We start from the raw sequence: 23,397 nt of genomic DNA, 5'->3' as shown, positions 1-23,397 counted from the left end.
AGCACACAGAAGAAGTACATGGTTTGCATCCTCAAGATGCTTGCCTTGGTTCCAATCTAAAGGGAGCTCCAATCTAAAGTCTTTCAGGTGTCAGACTTAGAGATGCCCCGTGTATGCTCCCCAATCCCAATAGCTGGGAGGCCAGTATTACAGAGCTGGGCATCTTCATATTTCCATTGTTGTTGTTGTTTAGTCATTTAGTCATGTCTGACTCTTCGTGACCCCCTGGACCAGAGCACGCCAGGCACTCCTGTCTTCCACTGCCTCCCGCAGTTTGGTCAAACTCATGCTGGTAGCTTCGAGAACACTGTCCAACCATCTTGTCCTCTGTCGTCCCCTTCTCCTTGTGCCCTCCATCTTTCCCAACATCAGGGTCTTTTCCAGGGAGTCTTCTCTTCTCATGAGGTGGCCAAAGTATTGGAGCCTCAGCTTCAGGATCTGTCCTTCCAGTGAGCACTCAGGGCTGATTTCCTTCAGAATGGATACGTTTGATCTTCTTGCAGTCCATGGGACTCTCAAGAGTCTCCTCCAGCACCAGAATTCAAAAGCATCAATTCTTCGGCGATTCTTTATGGTCCGGCTCTCACTTCCATACATCACTACTGGGAAAACCATAGCTTTAACTATACGGACCTTTGTTGGCAAGGTGATGTTTTTTATATTTTCATTAGAGAGCCACATCTTCACCTGATGAAGTGGGAGACCATGTTAGTTTGGATGGCAAGGGAGTCAAAGGTGTGCTAAAGGAGAATAAGGAGACTGCAGAGATAAGGAGCCAAGTCTGCTGGGGGCACTGAATTGTTACAGCAAAAAGGGGTTGTGAACTGCTCCAAAAGGACTTCTTCAAACTGAACGAGTGGACAGTAAAATGGTGAATGCAATTCAATGTAAACAAGTGTAAAGTGATGCATGTTGGGGGGAAAGGTCTTAATTTCACATACACTCCTGGGGTCTGAACTACCAGGGATGGACCAGGAACAAGACTGGAGGTCATAGTAGACAGCTCAGTGAAGATGACCCAGTGTGAGGCAGCTGTAAAAAAAGGGGGGGGGGATCCTTAGGGAAGGAATTGAAAATAAAGCTGAGGATAACATAATTACATTAAACAAATCTTTGGTTTAAAAAGGTACAATTTTAAAACGTTCAAAAAAGGGACACCAAAATGATCAAGGGGATAGAATGATTCCCCTATGAAGAAGTGTTGTAGTATTTGGAGATTTTTAGCTTAGAGAAAAGGCAAGTAAGAGAAGTTTTTAAGGTTATTCAAGACATGGAGAAAGTGAATAGATAATTTTCCTCCTCTCTCATAACATTAGAACTCACAGACCTCCAGTGACTGTTGGAAGATTTAGGACTGATAAAAGAAAGCCATGCATTTCACAGTTAAACTATGGAATTTGTTCCCTGGTGAGGCAGTGATGGCCACCAACCTGGATGGCTTTAAAAGAGAATTATACAAATTAATGAGTTGCAAGTGACTACTAACCATGATCACTATGTTCTGTCTACCTTCAGTTAGTTGGCACCCATCTGTCACAGGAGACAATGGAAGGGTGTGCCCTTGGGGTCAAAGTCAACCTGTTGGAGCTTCACTTCTGAATTGCAGTTGCTGGAAACCTCAGGACAGGAGGGTGTTTGCAGGCTTCCTATGGTCATCTGGTTGGCCACTGTGCAAAGGAAGTGCTGGCCTGATCAAACATAGCTATTCCTGTGTCCCTGTGGGCTCATCACCATCAAGGAGAGCTTTGAATAGTCGATCAGGACAGCAGAGGTGGCAAGCAGAGGGCCAGGTTGATGTATAAAGGAGATACAAAGAAGGTGACCTAGGGTAGCTCTACCTGGAGCAACTGTGCTCTGACCAAGGACAGATATCTGTATATATCCCAAGCACAGCTGATGCCCAACTTACTGTTGGCACGTTGCCCTTCCCTTCCCTAGCTGAAGGACATGCATGTGAAGGTGAAGATGCTCTGGACTGGGGCTGCACACTGTGGTGTAGCCTGATGCTGCCTCATTTTGTGTCCGTGGTCTCTTCAGCTGGGGATCTCTAGAAAAACAGATAGCCTTAGTGGACTGGTGAGCCAGTGTAGCAGGGATTTCAGATGCCTCGTTTTATAGATCAGATTCATCTCTCAAAGCTAGGGGGCTGGTGACACACTTTTCTTCTCAAAGAGGACTTGGTGAGGTTCTCTGCAGACTCTTACCTGAGGATTCTGGAGTCCTTTTGCATGCAATCACATGTGATCATGTGCTGCTCCTGAGCTGCAGCCCTTCTCCAGCACTTTATTTGCCCATTGTTAATGGAATCATAGAATTGTAGGGGTGGAAGGGATGCCAAAGGTCATCTAGTCCAACTCCCTGCAATGCAGGAATCACAGCTAAAGAATCCCTGACAGACAGCCACCCAACCTCTTTAAAAAACCCCACTGAGGGTTTTCTCCACCTGTTACTGTGATGAAGCATAGAGAGATTCTTCAGAATTTTCCTGATCTACTTGGTCAGTGTGAACCCAGTGACATTTTCCCAATATTGACTCGTTCCCACAATTCTGGCACTGTGCAGAGGTCTTCTATCTTACCGCTTTCCATAAAACTTTAAAGAATTGGGTTGAGTAACTGCAGTGCTGTGTCATGACCGCACCAGGGAAGACTGATTATTCACACAGTTACAGGGAGAACTTAACTTTTGCATTGACCTTGTCACCTGAGGACCAAGTAAGGGCTGAGGCTTTCCGTAGCTAGGCTAAGAGCCAGTGTGGTGTAATGGTTAGGGTTTCAGACTAGGACCTGGGAGACGAGGGTTCAAATACCCCACTTGACCACTATGAAGCTCACTGGGTGACCTTGGTCCAGTCACTGCCTCTCTGCCTAACCTACCTCACAGGGTCGTTGTGGGGATTAAACAAGGAAGAGGAGAGAACCATGTACACCTCTTTGGAGAAAAGGGTGGAATGTAAACACAATAAATACATCATCATCAACAACAACAACAGTCTCAGAGTGGCTTAAGAACGGAACATGTAGTGACAAACCTCTGCTGCCCTCTTCCCAGGGGCCTGTTTAGTCCATCAGCCTGACAGCTTGAATAGACCCTAAAGGTAAAGGGACCCCTGACCATTAGGTCCAGTTGTGGCCGACTCTGGGGTTGCGGCGCTCATCTTGCCTTACTGGCCGAGGGAGCCGGCGTACAGCTTCCGGGTCATGTGGCCAGCATGACTAAGCCGCTTCTGGCGAACCAGAGCAGCGCACGGAAACGCCGTTTACCTTCCCGCCGGAGCGGTACCTATTTATCTACTTGCACTTTGACGTGCTTTCGAAGTGCTAGGTTGGCAGGAGCAAGGACCGAGCAACGGGCGCTCACCCCGTTGCAGGGATTCGAACCGCCGACCTTCTGATCGGCAAGTCCTAGGCTCTGTGGTTTAACCCACAGTGCCACCGCGTCCCTGAATAGACCCTAAAGTTGACCCAAATCTGGAAAGGAATTCCCATCTTGCTCGGGGAGAAAGGGCGCTGTCCCTCCGCTCAGGTGCTGAAGCCAATCGAGCGCTGTCCACAGACATGGTTCTGAAAGCCCCCGTCCTTGGCCGCTGGCGCTGCGGGAGCTGTCCGCGGGCCGGTGCTGAAGCGGTTTGCAGCTGCACCGCCATGTGCTCCGGGCCAGCTCCTGATCTCTGGGTGCCTTCAAGCGACAAGGCCAGGTCCCCTTGCAAGCAACGGTGCAGAGCATTTCCCAGTTGTTAGGGACTAGGGAACAGGATGAGTCCCCGTCTCCAAGCTCAGGAATGCACGAGCTTGCAAAGAAATGCGCTTTGTTCTCAAGGCAGGCAGGCGCGTTCCTGTTAAAAATAACACCATAAATTATATATGGTGATAAATAAAGCAGGAGAGATCTAATCCACTTCCCGGGCGTGTCTCGAAGAGATACAGCACCACAGAGTCTGATTCTGTAGTGAAGGTAGGGCGCCTTGTAAGCAGCTGGGGAGGGCGAGGGGGGCATTCAGCTGCTCCCCCTTCCCACTTCACCTCCTGTCTACCAATGTCAGGTCAATCCTCCACGCCGATGCATGTCCTGGAAAGGACTGAGGCGGGCGACATGGAGCGAAGGGGATAAGGTGGGCTCTTAGGTGGGCTTGAACAGACCCCCCCCCAGCCCTGTCACCAGAAGAAAATGTGGAAAAAAACCCGCCCACTTTTTAGATAGTGAAGTGGGTGGGGGAGGCTACAGTAGAATCGCTGCCGAACTAAATTTCACGGGTTTAAATACACGAGACGTGCACACCCTCATGTTAGGTGCCCCCCTTTTATTTTGCAAAAGTCAAGCATCTTTACTGCCCCCCACCCCAAGCAGAATAGAAGGCGGAGAAAATCGCTGCCTGTTCTGGGGAGCTGCGGGTCTCACCCGCGCCCCCACTTCCAATTTTGCAAGACGGTGCCTGTCTCTCCCCCCTCCCCCCCCCCCCCAGGCAAGGGACGCGCCGTCGCGGCTTTAAAACCGATCCCCTTGGAGAAACTTTGCCGATCAATCAAGCCCTCGGCCGGATCCCTCCGCCGGACAGCAGAGCGAGCGAGCGAGGCGCGCGGCAGCCGCTGCACTGTGGCGCCCTCCGCCGTAGGGAAGAGTCCCGCAGTCTTCGGCTGGCAGAGCGGAGCCGAGGAGGAGAAGGAAGAGGAGGAGGAGGAGGAGGAGGCGAGCGGGACGGGGCGAGGCGAGGCAGAGGCGGCTCAGCATCTTTCTCCGCGGCTTCAGCACCACCCGGAGCAGCGGCGGGGGCGACGGATCGGGCGGGGGCCGCCGGCTGCTTCTGGCCCTCCCTGATGTGAGACGGGCGGCGGGCGGACGGACGGACGGGAGGAGGAGGAGGACGACGACGAAGATGGGGGGCGCCTTCGGCCTGACCCTGGCCCTTTGCCACTCCGTGGGACTCTACCTGCAGCTCGGAGCCTCCTCGCGGCCCGCGCAGTGGGAGAACCAGATCTCGGGCAACGGTGAGTGGACCGAGCGGGGGTGCTGAGCCGCAGGGTGGGGTGGGTCCTAGGGGTGCCCCCGCACCAAATGATCAACTGCTCGATATCCTTTCGCTCCGCATAGTCCGCTTTGTAACCCCCCTTTAAACACCCACCCACACCCAGCTTTGTAGGGCACAAAGTCGTATCCCCCCCCACATTTTTCATGCGTGGCGTGTTAGTTACCCCGTGTTAGTTGCTGCCGGGGGGGGGGGAGTCCGGAGCGTTGGCGCAGAGTCCGAATAGGGTCTCTCAGGGAGCGGTGGCAACGGGCACCCCCTGGCGTCCGGGCAGAATCGTGCCTCTGCCCAAATTGGGACCGCGAGGCAGAATGTGGTCCTTCTCCTATTGCTGTCTACGACCAACGCGCCCCCCTCCCCCATTTTTAACTGCTCGGGATGGAAATTGCGAGTCCTCCGGTTGTGGATTGGGAAGTGGAGGCGATATAATTTTTGCCAGTTTGCGGGGCGTTGATTGGGGTGGGAGAGAGAGAGAGAGAGAGAGAGAGAGAGAGAGAGAGAGAGAGAGAGAGAGAGAGACCGGGACTTGGTTGTTTGTAAGCGGCAAAGCGATTGTGAGGGCAGAGCTGGCGTCGCGGGGGAGGTCGAGGCAACCTCTTTTCTGTCCACGAAGGGAGGCAAAATCAGTCCAGGCGATTCGGTACGGGAGGCAGGATATGCGTAAGTTAGGAAGAGAACTTTTTTAATGCGGTGTGTGTGTGTGGGGGGTGTCTTTCCTCGAAATCCCACCCTTTGTTTGGAAGGAAGACTGGGAGACCCCTCCCCAGGGAAACCGCTCTCCAGTTTGGCACAGCAGAGCAGGAAATGTATAGGAGGAAGAGAGGCTGCGTGGCTGTTGGTGGGGGGAGAGAGAGCCCCCAATTAAGCATATGGAAGAGTCAGAAACCTCACATATGGGCCGGATCTGTGCACAAAACCGAATCTATGAGAGGAGGCATGCACACTGCATGTACACAGGCACAGCCAGATTATTTCTAACTTCTGGAGTTTCTCTGTAGGACGTCCTTCGTTCCTCTCTGCCCAAGTTGTGGCCACGATCTTGGTCCACATTGCAGGGGGTTGGACTAGACGCCCCTTTGGATCCTCTCCTACTCTACAATTCCATGATGTTGTGATAAATAGTTTCTGTGCATAGGGAGTCAGCAGGGTGGAGATGGTGGGCCTCACCTGTGGAAGGTGGGAAACACCTTCTTCCAAAGCAGAAGGTCCCACTTTCAGTCCCCGAAGTAGTATCTACACAGGGCTTGGGATGTCACCCTCACCTGGAATCCCAGGAGAGCCCCTGTCCCACAGCTCTGAGGATGCTCTTGCCCAGAGGAGCTTTTTCATGCTCTTAGCATCTGCCCTGTTTTCCAACACAGACACCCAATAACTCAGGTGGAGTTTAAGCATCCCCTTGCAAAGCCTAGCTGTTCAGGATGCTTTAAAAAAACAACAGCAACACCTGGGTGCCCTCCTGGGTGGTTTGGTCCCAGAGAAACTGCCAAGGGGGCACCCTGAACTTCCTTCATCAAGGCAGGAGCCTGAGGGTCTTAGCTGACTGCAAGCAGCATGGTGGCAGGAGAAGGCAGAGAGGGTCTCCAGACAATAGCCCTGAACAGACACCACCGCAATGGCCTTCCTTAAACCTCTCAGATAGCAGAGGAGGAGGAGGAGGAGGCAGAAGTGTCCTGTGTTGTGCCCAGCTTGTGGGCTTCCTTGAAGGCATCTAGCTGGTTGCTGTTGGATGGAGGGCTCTGGATTACATGGATCCTCGGTCAGATCCTGCATCCTTCCACCCACCCTGGTGCCAGCGCCAGCTGGGGCGGGAGATTTCGGAATGGCACAACTCCCTTCCTTCACAGGCTTGCTAAAGTCCAAAGACCTCCTAGAAAAAGTGCTTAGGACTTTTTGGAGCCGGGGTTAAGGTTAGGATGAGCTTGGGCACAAATCCAGGAGAGAAGCTGGGGGAGAAGGAAGAGGCTGGCATCCTCTTTGGGAACAGCAAATGAGCTGAGTGCCTTAAGATAAATAAATCTGGCACCACAACAAGCTGAAAACACAACAAGAGGAACCCTATATAAAAAGGAACACCCCCCCAGCCCTGGATGTGGTGGGAACCAGATGCACCCCTGGAGGAGAGGCAGCAGTTTGAGCTGGCAGTGTTTGGGGAAGTGTTTCCATCACCCTGCTTCTTTTCCCTTGCCTTCCATAACACTTCTTCACTCCTCCCCCTCCATTTGCCCAGGAAACCAGTTTCTGGCAAGGAGAAGAGGTGCAAGCTGTGTTAGCAACTGGTGGGGCTGGGGGTGTTAGTCAACTTCTGGGGACAGAGCTGGCTGCTTTCACTGACCTCTGGTGCAGAAATGTCCTGGAAGTTTAATATCACCCTGGTGCAAGGCAGGGACTGGACCGGATTGTGTTGCATATCTGGCTGTGCAGTGGTGTGAGGCTTAGGCAGAGGGGAAGGATTTCAGTGTCGCGCCCATTAGGGAGCAGGCCCCAGGCAGCTTCCTGGGTGCAGCAATCCCTCCTTGGCTTGACCAGCATGCTCTATGAGCCAGCCTGCCTTTCCTGAGTCCGGAAGAGTCAGAGACCCATTTGTTAGGGGTTGCTGTGTTTTGTTTCTTGCAAAGCGGGGAAGCAGCGAGAGCCCCAGTATTGCAGAGCCTGCGACCAAGAGTAGTTCTGCAGCAACTCACTTAATCACGACCAAAAGCCTTTATTAACGAGGCTGAGGAGCAGTGAGTAAGTGGGTCGTGTATAATAAGCCACTCGCGATCAGTAGGTGAATACCAATTTGAGGAAAGTGCAGCTTGCAAGGAACTGGTATCAATGGCTGTTTAGCAGATTGGAGATTGGCCATTTCATTACTTGCTGGAACAGCTTCCTCCTGGCACAGCGAGATGGGGAGGCGGAGGAGGCGGAGGCCACAATAACTCCCTGGGAAGCAAGGAGCATGAACCACAGAGCTGGTGGTGACGTATTGAAAAGAAGGCAGGGGCAGAAAGGGGACTGGCTATATAATCCCCACCAGTGACACCTCCTTTTGGCCGTCATCGTGACACCTTCCCTGAACTGGACTCAGGCAAAGGCCTGGCTCAAAGGTTGGGTGAACCAAAGGGATGGGTTTGACTTCAGGCAGTCACAGACAAACCTGTGAAGAGAGTCTCACAGGAGGAGGTAAAAAAACCCAACAACCTTGAATGTGTATGTTGGTGGAGATTGCATGAACCTATTCCAGGCACCACACAAGTCCAGGAGATAGAGGACACCATGTGGAAACGGAGGAAGACTGAAGCCCAAAATGCATGGTGGGATCAGGAAGGGTGTGAGTTTAGGGCCACAAACATGCTAACCCTTTTGCAGCACACATAAAAACATGTGTTTTCTCCATCCGGAATCATTCGTGCACATCTACCCTGCTAGCTTTTGACCCTTGAGATGTATGTTTTTATGACTGTGTAAGCTGTTTCCAATTGTTTTTAATGCTGTATTTTAATGCTGCAAACCACCCTGGGACCTTTGAGTGAAGGACAGGTGATTAATGACAAGCATAATCATGGATCCTGCCATCCACATGGGTGTGGGGGGGTTACCTGATACACATTTGAAAAGCCTTCCCTTGATTAGGCTCTCTGTGCCTTTTCCTTTCTGCACGTGCTCCAGCCGAATGAAGAAGGAAGTGGGGATTATGATCTTGCTGTATGACCACCCACAGCGTCATTGGGGAGGTGTGGATATGCCCCCTCCGTGAATTTCTGGGACCACCTACATGTGTTTTCAAATGGATGCAGTAATGCAGAATCAGTCTGCAGGGAGCTTTTGTTTTCAGAACAAAACTAGCTTCTCAAGAAGCACCTTTAGGGGGCAAGAAATATGCAATAGATTTAGGTTTTGGGGGGCTATGTAGGGGGCGGGAGAGTGCTCCGTCTCCATTGACTCTGGAATAAAATGCTGGGTGCACATAGCCTGGGAAAGGTTGAAACAGAAGAAGCCATAGTTCAGTGGCAGAGCATCTCCTTTGGAGGCAGAAGGTGGCAGGGTCCAGGAAGGGCTGGGAGAAAACTCTGCTTGCAACCCCAGAGAGCTGCCATCAGCCAGTGCAGACAAGAGTGAGCTAGATGGACTTACTCAGTCCATCTTATACTGGTTCTCACTCAGTATAAAGCAGCCCCCTATGTTCTAAGCCAGCGGTTCTCAACTTGTGGGTCCCCAGATGTTGTTGGACTACAACTCCCATCATTCCTGAGCTCTGGCCTTGCTAGCTAGGGGTGATGGGAGTTGTAGTCCAACAACATCTGGGGACCCACAGGTTGAGGAAGGCTGTGAATCTAAGCCAAAGAGCAGCAGAGAGCAAAGAGGGGAAGCCCAGTGGGAGCTGCTGACCAGCCTCATGGCAGCCGCTGTAAAAGAAAGCAGGAAGAAACTGGGTGAGCCAAAGGAAGCAGGGAGGTATTGAGGGCAGGTGGGGCCTGATTCCTGACATGCACCAGCAGGTGGCCCAGTTACTATTCCAGTAATAGAACCATAGAATTGTAGAGTTGGGAGGGAGCCCCCAGGGTCATCCAGTCCAACCCCCTGCAATGCAGGAATCTCAGCTAAAGCATCCAGGACAGATGGCCACCCAACCTCTGCTTAAAAACCTCCAAGGAAGGAGAGTCCACCACCTCCCAAAGGAGTCTGTTCCATTGTCAAACAGCCCTTACTGTCAGAAAGCTTTCCTTGATATTTAGTCAGAATCTCCTTTCTTCTAAGTTGCAGGGATTGGTTCGAGAGCAGGAGAAAACAAGCTTGTTCTCTCTTCCATGTGACAACAATTGAGATATTTAAAGATGGCTATCATTGTTGTTAAGGGACGCGGGTGGTGCTGTGGGTTAAACCACAGTGCCTAGGGCTTGCCGATCAGAAGGTCGGCGGTTTGAATCCCCGCGATGGGGTGAGCTCCCATTATTCGGTCCCAGCTCTTGCCAACCTAGCAGTCCGAAAGCATGTCAAAGTGCAAGTAGATAAATAGGTACCACTCCGGCGGGAAGGTAAACGGTGCTTCCATGCGCTGCTCTGGTTTGCCAGAAGCGGCTTAGCCATGCTGGCCAAATGAACTGGAAGCTGTACACCGGCTCCCTCGGCCAATAAAGCGAGATGAGCGCCACAGCCCCAGAGTCGTCTGTGACTGGACCTAATGGTCAGGGGTCCCTTTACCTTTACCATCATTGTTGTTGTTGTTGTTACCTGGTCCATCTGACTGGGTTGCCCCAAACACAACAGTAACACTATAAGGCTGCAGAAGAGAGGCTAGGGTGCTCCCAGAAGGAAAACCATAAAGCTGAAACTCCTTAAGCCAAGGATGGCAGAGTCTGTGGCTCTCAAAGTATCATAGGACTCCAACTCCCTTCAGCCCCAGTCGGTGTGGCTGATCATTGGGGATGATGGGAGCTGTACTCAAGCTGTTCCCACAACCTCTTGCAGGAGAGACTTCCCTTGCCCGTGGGGACCAGGCACACTCCTCCCTGCACCTCCAGGACCAGCTGCTTGATATTTGCTGCTCTGCAGCTCCACTGCTGCAAATGGCCAGAGGGTGTATTGCATCTCTCGGGCTCAAGTCCCCTGTGGATTTATGCAATTGCTTTGAGGAAATTGTTGCAGGGTTCAAGTTGAGCTGCCCCAAACAGCTTGGGAGGCCCACTCTGAAAGCTGTGCATCTGGTCTCCGAGAACTCCCCAGGAACTCATTTCCAAAATGCTGTTCGGTGCAGGTCCAGCTTGGATTAGGTCCTGTGGAAAAGCATTAGGGGAGGGACGTCTTTTTTGCTCTGGGTTAGGCTGCAGGTCTTGGTAGTTTTGTAGATCACAGGAGCTGGTCGCCCACCGCCATGCAAGGGACTGTATTGCAAAGATCACTTCTCTGCTTTCATCGGAGTTCTTCAGTTGCTCAGTCTACACACCAAGGTGTCATTAGATGGGAATGAAACATGGTGATTTAACTTGACAAAGTTGTTGGGACCAGGTGGAGATTGGCATAGCACTGACCGTGTCCTTCTTCACAGTAGGATTAAGCCACCCAAATATCTCTTGCAGAAGACACCACCCAAATTCCTCTGATGCCAGCCTGAGGCTTCAGTTTCAGCCCATTTCCCTGCCAGGGTTTTTCCTGTGCAGCTAAAGGACACCTTGTGCTGAAACTCCAGCCTTTGACCTTCCATCCTTCACTGGTTCTTGTCTTTTCTGGCTGACCCACAACCTCTGCGAACTACCCAACAGACCCTCCTTGCGCCAGGGTCTCGGGGCCTCCTTTCTACCCACCATAATTTCCCAATGTTGCAGTGAGCATGTAGCCAGTTGGAATCCCTTCTTTCTTTAATTGGTCAGCAGGAGTGGATGGAGTCCCCTCCTCCCTCCCTCCCTTTCCCCCCTTGAGCTTCCTGGAAATGTAGGCTGTGTGCTCTGCCAACCAGGCAGGCAGCAAAACAAAGCCTCCAGCTCGGCGTCTCTTTCTCTGTGTCCAGGAGCTAGCCAGGCTCCAGGGCACCCCAGGAGGCAGTTTTTACTGCAGTGCACATCCCTGCTCCCTTCTTCCTCCTCTTCCTCCTCCTCTACCTCCCTGCCTCTTAGCTTTCCCCTTCAATTATTCATGCCTCCATTGCAGGCAGTCTGCGAATGCCCAGCGGTGCCACGCCTGCTTGCCCTCCTTCCCTGCCAGCAAGAGACTTCCTTCTGCCTGAGCCTGACAGTGGACAGGCATGCTTTGCTAGGCAGCTACAGGAGAGTAGCACCAGGTGTGTGGCCATCCTTTCCCACTGCATTTTCAATCTCCATCGATAAACCACTTAGCGTGGCGGCCAGACAATTAAGAGCCCCTCGCTGGACCCCTGTCCTCATTTGGCTGCTCTCCCCTTTGTCTCAGCCTCTGATGATTACACTCTCCATTATCTCCCTGCAAACACTTTGCATTCAGCTGGATTTCCTCAAGCTTCCAGTGACGAATTCTCCGCCCACCTGTGTTTTTCCTGCTGCTGTGATGCAGGACTTCATCTAGTGAAATTGCTTCTGACACAACTCCCCACCCCCACCCCATAAAATGTCCCTGCACCCCATCTCCCAGGCCCTGAGAGGCTTGTTTGCAATGGCCGAGATGGAGGGAAGTAGGATTTCATTCCTAGTTTTGAATTCTCAAAACATGTGCGACAGCAAAGCCAAGAGCTAAAGCCGATCACTTTCCTTGCTCAGCAGAGATGAGCTCTGTTTGACACCATGGAATGTGGCTTCCTTGGTTCCTATGATACCGAGTCAGGTTATTTGTCCAGCATTGTCTACTCTGTCTGGCAGTGGTACCCTAAGGTTGCAGATACCAGACAGAGAATGATCCTGGACTCTTTCCCTTGCAGATAAGGTTTCTGCCGCTGAGACAGTTGAAGAAGACACAGAAAGAAGACTGAGAGGGGAGGAGGAGGAAAGCAGCTGAAAGGAGATAGCAGTCAGCATTTTCCAACCAGCTGTTTAGGTCAGTGGTCTGCAGCTGGTAGCTTGTGGATCAAATCTACCCCATGTCATACTGGTTGACACACAACCCCTCAGTGCCCTTCTCTTGGCTAAACCCCAGAAAGGAAAACTGCCCCAACCAGAACTTGCAGTGTGGATTCTAGCTCACGATGCTTGATGGAGGCAGACAGGTGGGTTGAGTGACGGCTTCTTGCCTATGACCGCCCCCCCCAAGTGGCCCACTGAGGAGGCTAGCCACCAGCCACAGGTTTCAGGCATAACCAAGGTCACAATCACACACCCATGACAAGGCAGTTGGAGAGATGCTGGGGTTGTAAAGAGCATGTTTTCGGGGTCTTTTGCACGGCATCCTTTTCAGCCTTTGCTAGGTCTACAGTTACCTGCTGCAACATCAGTAGGGCAGCGGATGATGAGGTCCCTGGGATGTTTTCACCATATCTGGCAGGAGGTGTGTTTGTGTCCTGTGCAAGCAAAGCAGCAGCTGCCCTTGAGATGCTGGGTCTCCATCCACCGTCACCTCTTGTTTAACCCTTGGTGGCAAGGAGTGGGGTGTTTTCAAGACCTGCCATGCTTCACGCATCTTTTAGCCCCTCACCTGCCCCAATACTTATTGCAATAAAATATATGTCTTCTTTTGAGGCCTCTCACACAATCTGCGCACTGCAGTGGGTGTCCTAATGAATAGAAATCAGGACAGAGAAACAAAACACCCGTTGCTGGAAGCCGCAGGAGGGGAGAGGGGTCTTGTGATCGAATCCTGTTTGCGGGTTTCCAACAGGCACTTGGTTGGCCACTGTGAGAACAGGATGCTGGACTAGAGGGGCCACTGGCCTGATCCAGCAGGGTCTTCTCATGTTCTTATGTAAGTCAATGGTGACTACTCATGCTTAAGCCACCTGGACTAAAGCTGTGGTGGTTTTGTGAATGAACAGACTCTTCTCAGTGTGTGAAGTAGCTTAGTGTGTTGAGTTGGCAGCCTTGAAATCCTCTTCTGCTGTGGTCCTCGGTCTCTGCCTGGGACGTGCTGAAGCAGCAACAAGCAGGCAGGCAATCTGGAGGAGGCTGGCAAGAGCTTGGCCTTCTCACTGGGGCTGGGCTCAGGAGTGACATCCAGAAGGTGGGCAGGATACTCAGCACACCTGCTACCCTATTCATTACCTCCATCGTCAAAACCTGATTAAAATCTTGCTCCTGTAATAATAGGTTTGCTTTATTTATTTCACACAATTAAGGAACCACTTGGGGGTAAAACAACAACAACAGCAACCCACAAAGCAGTTTTACAAAAATGGCAAAATAATAAAATCATCAGTAAGAAAAATTAATATCATTTAAAACTTTCTAAAAGTTGAAATAAAGTCTGTTAAGGACTGGTTAAAACTTGCATCAACTTTCTAAACATCTAGGTAAAGTAAAGGTAAAGGTACTCCTGACGGTTTGGGAGCTCACCCCGTTGGGGGGATTCAAACTGCCCAAGGCTCAGTGGTTTAGACCACAGCGCCACCCGCGACCCTTAGAACATTTGGGTAGGCTTGTCTAAAGAAATGTGTTTTTAGCAAGCACCCAGAAAGGTTCAGCGGAGGCGGCTGCCTGGTGTCAATGGGCAGGGAGTTCCAAAGTGTAGGTGCCCCACTAAGAGATTGAGTCCTTGCAAATGTGGAATGGGTATTATGTGATGCCTCTATCAGGGGCAGCTCTGCTGATCAAAGCAGTCCCGTATATGGTTCCTGTTACCCCTCTGGCTCCTATGAACTAGCTTTTCAGTGTTCTCCTTTTTAAGATTCATTCCAGGACTATTCCCCTCTCTGCAGGCTGCAGTTTTACGGGTGCTCAGAAGGGCTGCTGTCTTAGATTTTGAAAGCCGCTTCTATGTGTAGATCTGAGTTCATGGGTGTGTGGCACACAGGCCACTTTATAAATGGTGCTCCGTGAATCCTTGAACGAGGGACCCTTCCTGCTTCTGGATGTTTTCACAGGCAGATTGCTTTGTCTTTCTCCCAACGCTTCTCAAACAGAATGTGTCTGTTGTTTCCAGGCTTTAAAACTGAGGTGTACATAATGGGGGCGGGGAATGAAGTATCTCTTGTGGAAACAGGCTTCTTTTCTGCAGCACTTTTTGGTCATCTTCTTGCTAGATACTAGATCTCTTGGCATCTGTGCAGAACATGCTCTCTCTGTGTGTGAAAGAGAGGTGTGTGTGTGTGTAGTGTATGTACATTGATATGAACGGCCTATCCCTTTGAGGATTCTAAAATCCATTTTTTCAAATAAACATCTGGATTGCCAACACTTAGCTTTGTAGGCATCTCATAGGTTGTGCGGAGAGAGGTAAAGGGAGAAGTTTAGATCAGGGATCAGCAAACTTTTTCAGCAGGGGGCCGGTCCACTGTCCCTCAGACCTTGTAGGGGGCCGGACTATATTTGGGGAAATGAACAAATTCCTATGCCCCACAAATAACCCAGAGATGCATTTGAAATAAAAGGACACATGCTACTCATGTAAAAACACGCTGATTCCCAGACCATCCACAGGCCAGATTTAGAAGGCGATTGGGCCGGATCCAGCCCCCAGCAACTTCTCTGCTTCTCTGCTTACTGTGGCAGAAGCCACATCTGCCCAATCACTCTTTACTGCTTCAAAACAAACGGAGGCTGCTCCTCCCTCTCCCTTTCAGCTCGTTCTTAGGAGCTCTAGTCTTATTTTTGATAGAAAGCAAACGATGGATGCTTTTAAGACTCATTAGCAGTGAAGTCACCCACATCCACACTCAACTGATTCCATTCATCCCCACATTTATTTATGTCTGTGAGGTGCTGTTGTGCTCAAATCCTCCTTGTGGTCTTCCCACAAGCAACTGGTCAGCCATTGTGAGACCGGGATGCTGGGCCAGGTGAGCCACTGGCCTGATCCAGCAGAGTGGTGCATGCCCTGGTTATCTTCCGCTTGGACTACTGCAATGTGCTCTATGTGGGGCTGTCTTTAAAGGTGACCCAGAAACTACAACTAATCCACAATGCGGCAGCTAGACTGGTGACCGGGAGCGGCTGCCGAGACCACATAACACCGGTCTTGAAAGACCTACATTGGCTTCCAGTACATTTCCATGCACAATTCAAAGTGTTGGTGCTGACCTTTAAAGCCCTAAATGGCCTCAGCCCAGTATACCTGAAGGAGCATCTCCACCCCCATCATTTACCCCGGACACTGAAGTTTGGCTCCCAAGGTCTTCTGCTGGTTCCCTCACTGTGAGAAGTGAGGTTACAGGGAACCAGGCAGAGGGCCTTCTTGGTAGTGGCGCCCGACTTGTGGAAAGCCCTCCCATCAGATGTCAAGGAAATAAACAACTATCTCACTTTTAGAAGACACCAGAAGGCAGCCCTGTAACTGGAAATTTTTAATGTCTGATGTTTTACAATTTTTAATGTGCTGCAAGCCGCTCCAGTGTGGCTGGGGAAACCCAACCAGATGGGCAGGGTATAATATGCTCTTCTGATGTTCTTAAGGGATTATTCTGTATAGAATCCCAGTCAAATGTGGTTCATATAGTGCAGTGGCGTAGCGTGGGGGGTGCAGGGGGGCCGGCCGCACCGGGCGCAACATCTGGGGGGGGGCGCTCACACTCGAGTGCTAAAATCCACGGGTTAGGGGGCGCAAATTACTTGCCTTGCCCCGGGTGCTGACAACCCACGCTACGCCACTGATATAGTGAACATGTTATACTACTATGAAGCCCATGACTTCCGGGGTGGCGCCATCAGACTCCCTCTGAATTGGAGGGACCAGCTCCGCATGAAACGGGTCTTTTCCACTACGGCGAAGCGGGGACCCTTCTGGAAATCACAGGCGGATGAAGCCTGTGACCGTGGGACTCAGCGGGCACCCTTAGCGCGCCCCCAACTTGCAAAGGAACCCACTAACGGGCTCCGAAGCGACGAGGGGGAAGTGGCGCGGTGCTGTGAGTCAATTGCTTTTTCTGCGGAGCGAAGCCGTATAGCCGTTATCGGAGAGCGCTGCCTTTTTCCTGGGACAATTTGGCATCTAAAATAACCACCCGTGAGTACTGAAGCACTGAATAATTGGACTTGAATTAAGAACTGGCGAAATAGAAAGGAATTTGGACTTAAAATTTACACTAATTTGGTACTGAAACAGGAAGGTCTAAACAGGAAGTCAGCCTTCCGTTTCCTTGTAGCCAGAACAAAGCAAAGACAACGTAAACTAGAGCTTTGAAAATACTTTTAAAGGATTGGCTTTCATCATTTAAAATCGCTGAACCCCCCTTCGGCAGCAGGAGAAGAAGGGGGATCTTTTTTGGGGGGCTGTTTAAACCTGCAGAAGTGAGTTTAAAGCAAAGTAATTTTCCACCGTCCTGATCCTGGAGCGGGGTGTCAGAATTGACGTTTGAAGCTCATTGACCAGAAACAAATGTCTCTGACAGATAGTTAAGAGAAGAGAAACATAGTGATTCCATTGTTTCCTTTCGCATTTTAAAAGAACAAATATGGACAAAATATCACAAAAAAGAAACTTTGTTGCTACTGTTATCAAAAGAAAGAACAACTAGAAGCTTTCCCCCTAGAGGGGGACTGTGAAATTGTAACCAATTCCTGGGAGCTTGGAGCTGTCTCAGATTACAACCGTGGGAAAGGATTTGTGACCTTGCAGGACAATGTCTTCAGAAGCACTGTTGGGTGCTTTCTGTAAAATAAATGCCCTATTGGATCAGTTAAGCCAGAAGATGGATTTAATGACTAATGCGGCCAGAACCCTTGAACAGGTAGTGGGAAATTATATGGAGCCCACCCAGGAACTAAAACAGGAGTGTGCCATGACAGAACAACTGAAAGAAGAGGATGTTGCTGAATCTTGGGCGCCAGAGACGGAGGGAGCAGCGGCCCAGCAGGAACATAAATTTTTGGAGTTGACAAATGAACTTGGAAAAAACCAGACTTGGAAAGATAAAGTTTGGTTAGGTTTGGAAATGGGGGGCTAGATAGACCCCCCTTTACAGGGAGATCTGGACTTTTCGAGTCTGGCAGTGGGCTGTCTGATGTCTGGAGCTGTGGGGGCTCTCAATTTTGGAGGGAATCTGGAACATGTTTTTAAATACCATATGGAGTCCAGTCTGGTCTATGGAAAAGGGGCTGACTTGTTGAAAAGGGTCCAAAACATTACCAAGCTGGAGTTCCCGAGAGTGAAAGGAAAATATGAAGAAGAGCTGCGGAAGGGACATGGAAGAGACTTGAGGGCCTCGGATATAAGGTTACCAGGTTAATGTGCTAGATTAATAGGTTAAAAAGGACTGACAAAGCCCGGGACCAGGAGGAAGGGACGCTGGATGAAGATTGGATTGTTTTGCTCTTTTTTATATATAATTAAGATTGTTCTAGAAAATTAATGAATGTTAGAAAAATGTTGAAATGAAATTACTTGGCTCTTGTAAAAATGTCTAAAGAATTAGGTAAGAATGTTAAGGTTAGGAGAAGTTGGTAAAATAAGATTTAAGCTTTAAATTTTAAGGTTTCTATATGATAAGATGAAAATAGAATTAAGGTAATGTAATGACAGAATATTATGAACTAAGGAAAGGATTTGCTGCAATTATTATTAATCAGGAAACAAGAAAAGGGAGGAGGAGGAGGTCAAAGAAAGAAGGTATTGAAAGTGGGGAATCTGAGAATGATGGTTTTATTTTATTTTTTTATTTTTCTGTCTTGTTTTTTCTTTGTGTGTGTGAAATTTTCTTTTTTCTTTTTTCTTTTTTTTAAAAAAAACCTTTTTCCCAATAAATATCATTAAAAAAAAAAAAGAAGCCCATCAGATTTGGCTGTATAATATGGTCACAGGGCAAAGGAAGTCTCTCCCCTCCTTCTACACCAAAGCATTGGCCTTACTCTCCAAATGGGAGGAAGATATCCGCATTGCTCAGGCAACTGGGTGGATGTGTTCCACAGAGGGTTTCCTTGCCTGTCAGCTCTGTGAAGCAATGGTTTTGCCTTCATCCAGCTCTCATCATCGGTCACTGGAATAAATCTGGAGCGTGCATCCCTGTTCTGCCCACTTAGTCAGCTGATCTATACAGGACCAGGGTGGGGGGGGGGTTCTCAGCTTGGCAAGGGGGATCTGTTCACTTTCCCCTCTCCTGCCAACATTCAGCCCCATTTGAACGGTTTTGCACCCTTTTCCAAAGGGATGTGAATAATTGCTGAACGGCGTGAAAGTGGGGTTGCATTTTGTACCCAGCTTTGGTCAGTGCCACCTTTGGTTTGTTTGGCAGCTGAAAGGAATTTCAGTGTGGGTAACACCAGATTAAAAATGCAAAGTGTTTTGCTCAGACTCCACTAGAAACCAACAAAGTAGCAACAAACAGAAGGCGGCCTTTGCAAATGAGGTTTGCTATCCCTTTGCAAACAGGCAAGTGTTCCCGAGAGACGGGCCAGGGACTTGCATTGCGGGAAATTGAGTAATAAGTCTGTGAGTTCTGAGCTTGGCATCAGAATTGTTGAAGGAGCCTTGGGAGCATCTCTGGCACACAAGAAGTTCAGCTTACAGAATCATAGAATCACAGAATTCTAGAAGAAGAAGAAGAAGAAGAAGAAGAAGAAGAAGAAGAAGAAGAAGAAGAAGAAGAGGAGGAGGAGGAGGAGGAGGAGGAGGAGGAGGAGGAGTTTGGATTTGATATCCCGCTTTATCACTACCCAAAGGAATCTCAAAGCGGCTCACATTCTCCTTTCCCTTCCTCCCCCACAACAAACACTCTGTGAGGTGAGTGGGGCTGAGAGACTTCAGAGAAGTGTGACTGGCCCAAGGTCGCCCAGCAGCTGCATGTGCAGGAGCGGGGAAGCGAACCCGGTTCACCAGATTACGAGTCCACAGCTCTGAACCACTACACCACACTGGCTAGGGTTGGATGTCATCTAGTCCAACCCCTGCAATGCAGGAATCACAGCTAAAGAACCTCTGCCTGGTAGCCATCCAACCTTTGTTTTAAACCCTCCAATGAAGTAGAGTCCACCATCTTTTGAGGGAATCCATTCCATGGTTAAACGGCCCATGCTGTCAGAAAGCTCTTCCTAAGTTTAGTGGAATCTCCTTTCTTTTAATTCGAATCCACTTGTTTGGGTCCTACCTTCTGGAGCACCTGAAAACAAACTTGCCCCATCTTCCATGGGACAGCTCTTCAGAAGTTTGAATATGGCTGTTCTGTCACTTGCACTAGCAGAACCTCATTGCACGACAGATTGCAGTATCTATTGTGCAGTGAAGTCACCAGCAACCTTCTTCTTCATTCTCTTGAGCAAACAAGCTCCACCGGCGCCAAACCTTTCACCAGCAGAACAAGTTTACCACTAAGAGACTAAGCTCCGCATTGGAGGCAGCCCAAGACAAGTAAGTAGTAACTTGAGAATTAAAAATAGACTTTCAGAATTCAGCTCAGATCGGACCTCTGAAATAACACATTCAAAGCTAATTTGCATGGATTTCCAACCCAATCAACCCCAGGATGGAGCACAATAATTAAAGACGGAACAAAACACTTCAATTCCATTCATAGTTTTTCATCCCACCATTTCACTAGGGAGCTTGGAGCAGTGTATGGGATTTCCCTCCTGCTTTAATCTGAAGGAAATACATTTTACCTTATCTGGGCCAAGGTTACTCCAGCAAGCTTCGTGGCTGAGCTTTCATATTATCCCCATCTCCAGCACCGTTTCTGTCCCGGGCATAAAAATCCTACCGGATCCCCAAAGATGGAAAATATCTGCAGCTCTCCTGACTTCAAGTATCCAGAAATAAGGCAATTCACAACTGTGAGGGAGCTATGAGTGGTTTTCTATATGCCCATGATGCCAGTGTGGTGTAGTGGTTAGAGTTTTGGACTAAGTCCTGGGAGAGATCTGGGTTCAGATCCCAACTCAGCCATGACGCTTGCAGCACCCTCAGCTCAGCACCCAGCGCAGGCGAACTGGTTGCCCTCTGCTATATCCACCTCTTGCTATTGTCAGCAAGTATCAATCAATCCACCTCTGTTCAATGGCTACTAGCCATGATGCCTTTTTTCTGCCTCCAGGGTTGGAGACAGCAGTACCAGGTGCTGGAAAGCACAAGAGGGGAGAGGTCTGCTCTTGTGCCCGACTCCTGTTTGGCCTGCTTGGCCACTATGAGAAGAACAGGACACTGGACTAGATGGGCTGCTTCTTCTGTTCCTCTGCTTGGCGGTTCAGAAGTCCTGCTAGCCAGAGCGAAATCGAATCACCCAGATGGCTGCTGGTCCAGATCACATAACAGAGGGCATTGGAGAACCTTCTTCTCCATTGAGAACCGTCTTCCAAACTGCCCTTCTGCCTGGCTTCATAGACTCTTGGCAGAACCCAGCTCAAGGAGAGGCCCAGCATCGCCTCCACCTGACCGCACTAAACCAGAGAGCCCCTCTCCCTTCCACGCACCCACCACCATCTGTCCCCCTCCCCTCCGCCGGGCTGGTGCTGGAGGAGAATTAGAAATGCCTGCAGGTTTCAAGGTTAATTCAAGTGCCTTGGCAAGGCGCCCTCCAGTCCTGATGGCAATCTCTGAGCTGGCTGGGCTTTCTCTTTTTTGCCTCTAATTTACAGTGCAAATTCGAGATAATTCTGCCACTAATATGACAATAAATAGGGTCAGGGAAACTATTCTTCTTCGCCCGCTCGGAAAACAATCGCCCTCCCCTGGTGCCTGGCAGCACGTTCTCCGGCACTTCCCCGCCAAGGCCGGCACTTTCATCTGTGGAAAAGGGCAATTGCATAATTACTGGAAGGAATCGGCTCATCAGTTGATAGGGCCCTCTCCAGTTTTACAAAGCGAGAACAATAGAGGCCAGATGGCTTGCAGGAGCATCTCCTGCCCTGCTGCCCGCCAGATACCAGCTGAGGGCAAGCAGCACTCTCGGAGAAAAAGGGCCGGGTGGAGGAGAGCGAAGCAGCTGCGCAGGCAAGGGAGAGGCTGGCCTGTATTCTCCATCACTTTTGCCTGTGATTCGTGGCCAGTTGTGCCTCTAGACTCTTCGGTTTTGAAGGGGTTACTTCCTGTAGGCAGTGCTGCAAATGGTTAGTGTTTACCCAGATCCAGTGTAGAAAGTAGATATTCACCCAAGGCTGCAACCTCTGACTAGGGCAGACAGGGTCTACTTAGGACATAAGAACATAGTGAGAGATCCTCATGGATCAGGCCCACCTAGTCCAGCATGCTGTTCCCATGCTAGATGTCTGTGGGAAGCCCATAAGCAGAATCCGAACACAAGAGCAACTCTCCCCTCCTGGGTTTTCCAGTAACTGGCCTTCAGAAGCAATGCTTCACCAGCTGTGGAGGTACAAGAAGCATAGCCTTCATAACTAGTAGCCAGCGATAGTCCTCAGAGGATCACCCAGTCCAATCCTATGCAATGCAGCAATCTCATCTAAAGAATTCTCAGTCCAGGATTGGAAACTGGGATCTGCGGCTGCCTCCACAGTCAGCTTTGGTGACTGCTAGTATTGATATGAATCTGCATTGAAGGCGGTTGTGGGGGTCGGGTCGTCTCTTGGAAAGGGGCCCCAGGAAGCGGAGTATGCAATTCTCTGCTCCCTTCTCAGTCCCACAACCATTGTTCTCATATATGGAACCTTCTCCAGGCTTCATCCATGCAATTCACCCAACACACAAGTCAGCTATGTTCCAGCTGCAGAATTAATTTTAGCAATTCTCCTAGTCGAGGGGGAATTTAGGAGGGGAGACGTGGGTCACAGGGAGCCGGAAGGACCCAGAAAGCAGGGAGGGGGACCAAAGCTCAGTGGCAAAGCAGCTGGGTGGCCTGCAGGGTCCCAGGTCCAATCTATCGAGGGGGCAGGGCCAGATTTAGGTTTGATGAGGCCCTAAGCTACTGAAAGAAATGGGGCCCTTTATATGCCCAGTTGTCCTTTGTCAATGACAAATTGTCATTGTTTTTTGTGTTGAATATATGCTATATGGACCTAAAGCCATTTGCACATGTTGCCATGCACCCAGACCATGCAGAATGTCGGCACCCTCTATATAGAAAGGAGCAAAGCAGTGATATTTTAGGGAGCAGGCTAGCAGGCGGGGCCCATGACTTACATCACAGGAGCCGACACAACACAAAACACTGTTGCTGTGTGTAGGTTTTATTTTATTTGTTTTTTATCTTATATTTTGGAAATGTATAGTGGTACCTCGGGTTACAGGCGCTTCAGGTTACAGACGCTTCAGGTTACAGACTCCGCTAACCCAGAAATAGTACCTCGGGTTAAGAACTTTGCTGCAGAATGAGAACAGAAATGGTGCTCCGGCGGCGCAGCAGCAGCGGGAGGCCCCATTAGCTAAAGTGGTGCTTCAGGTTAAGAACAGTTTCAGGTTAAGAACGGATCTCCAGAACGAATTAAGTTCTTAACCCGAGGTACCACTGTACATCCAGGGGTTTTTTTCTTTAATTTTTTTTGGGGGCCCCCAAGAGAGTGGGGCCCTAAGCAAGAGCTTGTTTAGCTTATACGTAAATTGGGCCCTGTGAGGGGGCCATTGGTGGCTACCAGCCGCGGTGGCTCAGCTCTGGCTCCACGGCCAGAGGCACCAATGCTTCCAGTTGGTGGAAAACGCAGGACTGGAGAGGCCTCTTGGGCTCAGGTCCTGCTTGTAGGATTTCAACTGGCTTTTGGTTCACCACTATGAGAACAGGATGCCGGACTCAGGGGGCCTTAGGCCGCCGGAGTAAGCCACTTCCACCCTTCCGAGGAGGCGGAGTTGCGGGCTTCATGGCCCCAGTCCACGTGCGATTGGGGGGATTCCCAGCCACATCACCTCCTGGCCAGCCAATTGGCTGGCGCTGGGGGTGTGGCTTGCCTTATTTAAAGCAGGACACCAGCCGG

At 50.1% G+C, this 23,397-nt stretch overlaps 1 protein-coding gene across 2 annotated transcripts in view; it reads left to right on the top strand.

Moving 5' to 3' along the window:
- The first annotated feature begins 4,498 nt into the window (after nucleotides 1-4,498).
- The window catches only part of VSTM2L (V-set and transmembrane domain containing 2 like), a 93,266-nt gene continuing 74,367 nt past the window's right edge, over nucleotides 4,499-23,397 (top strand). Inside the window, exon 1 of one of the 2 annotated variants that reach the window (XM_083619208.1) lies at nucleotides 4,499-4,985. In XM_083619208.1, the coding sequence (XP_083475334.1) occupies nucleotides 4,874-4,985 (112 nt within the window). In that variant the 5' untranslated portion in view covers nucleotides 4,499-4,873. The remainder of the gene's footprint in view (nucleotides 4,986-23,397) is intronic. The other variant, XM_083619207.1, reaches the window with a different exon arrangement.

The sequence above is a fragment of the Podarcis filfolensis genome (genome assembly GCF_964270895.1).
Source record: "Podarcis filfolensis genome assembly, chromosome: 6".
NCBI lineage: Eukaryota > Metazoa > Chordata > Lepidosauria > Squamata > Lacertidae > Podarcis > Podarcis filfolensis.
This window is presented reverse-complemented; position numbering and strand designations above follow the sequence as displayed.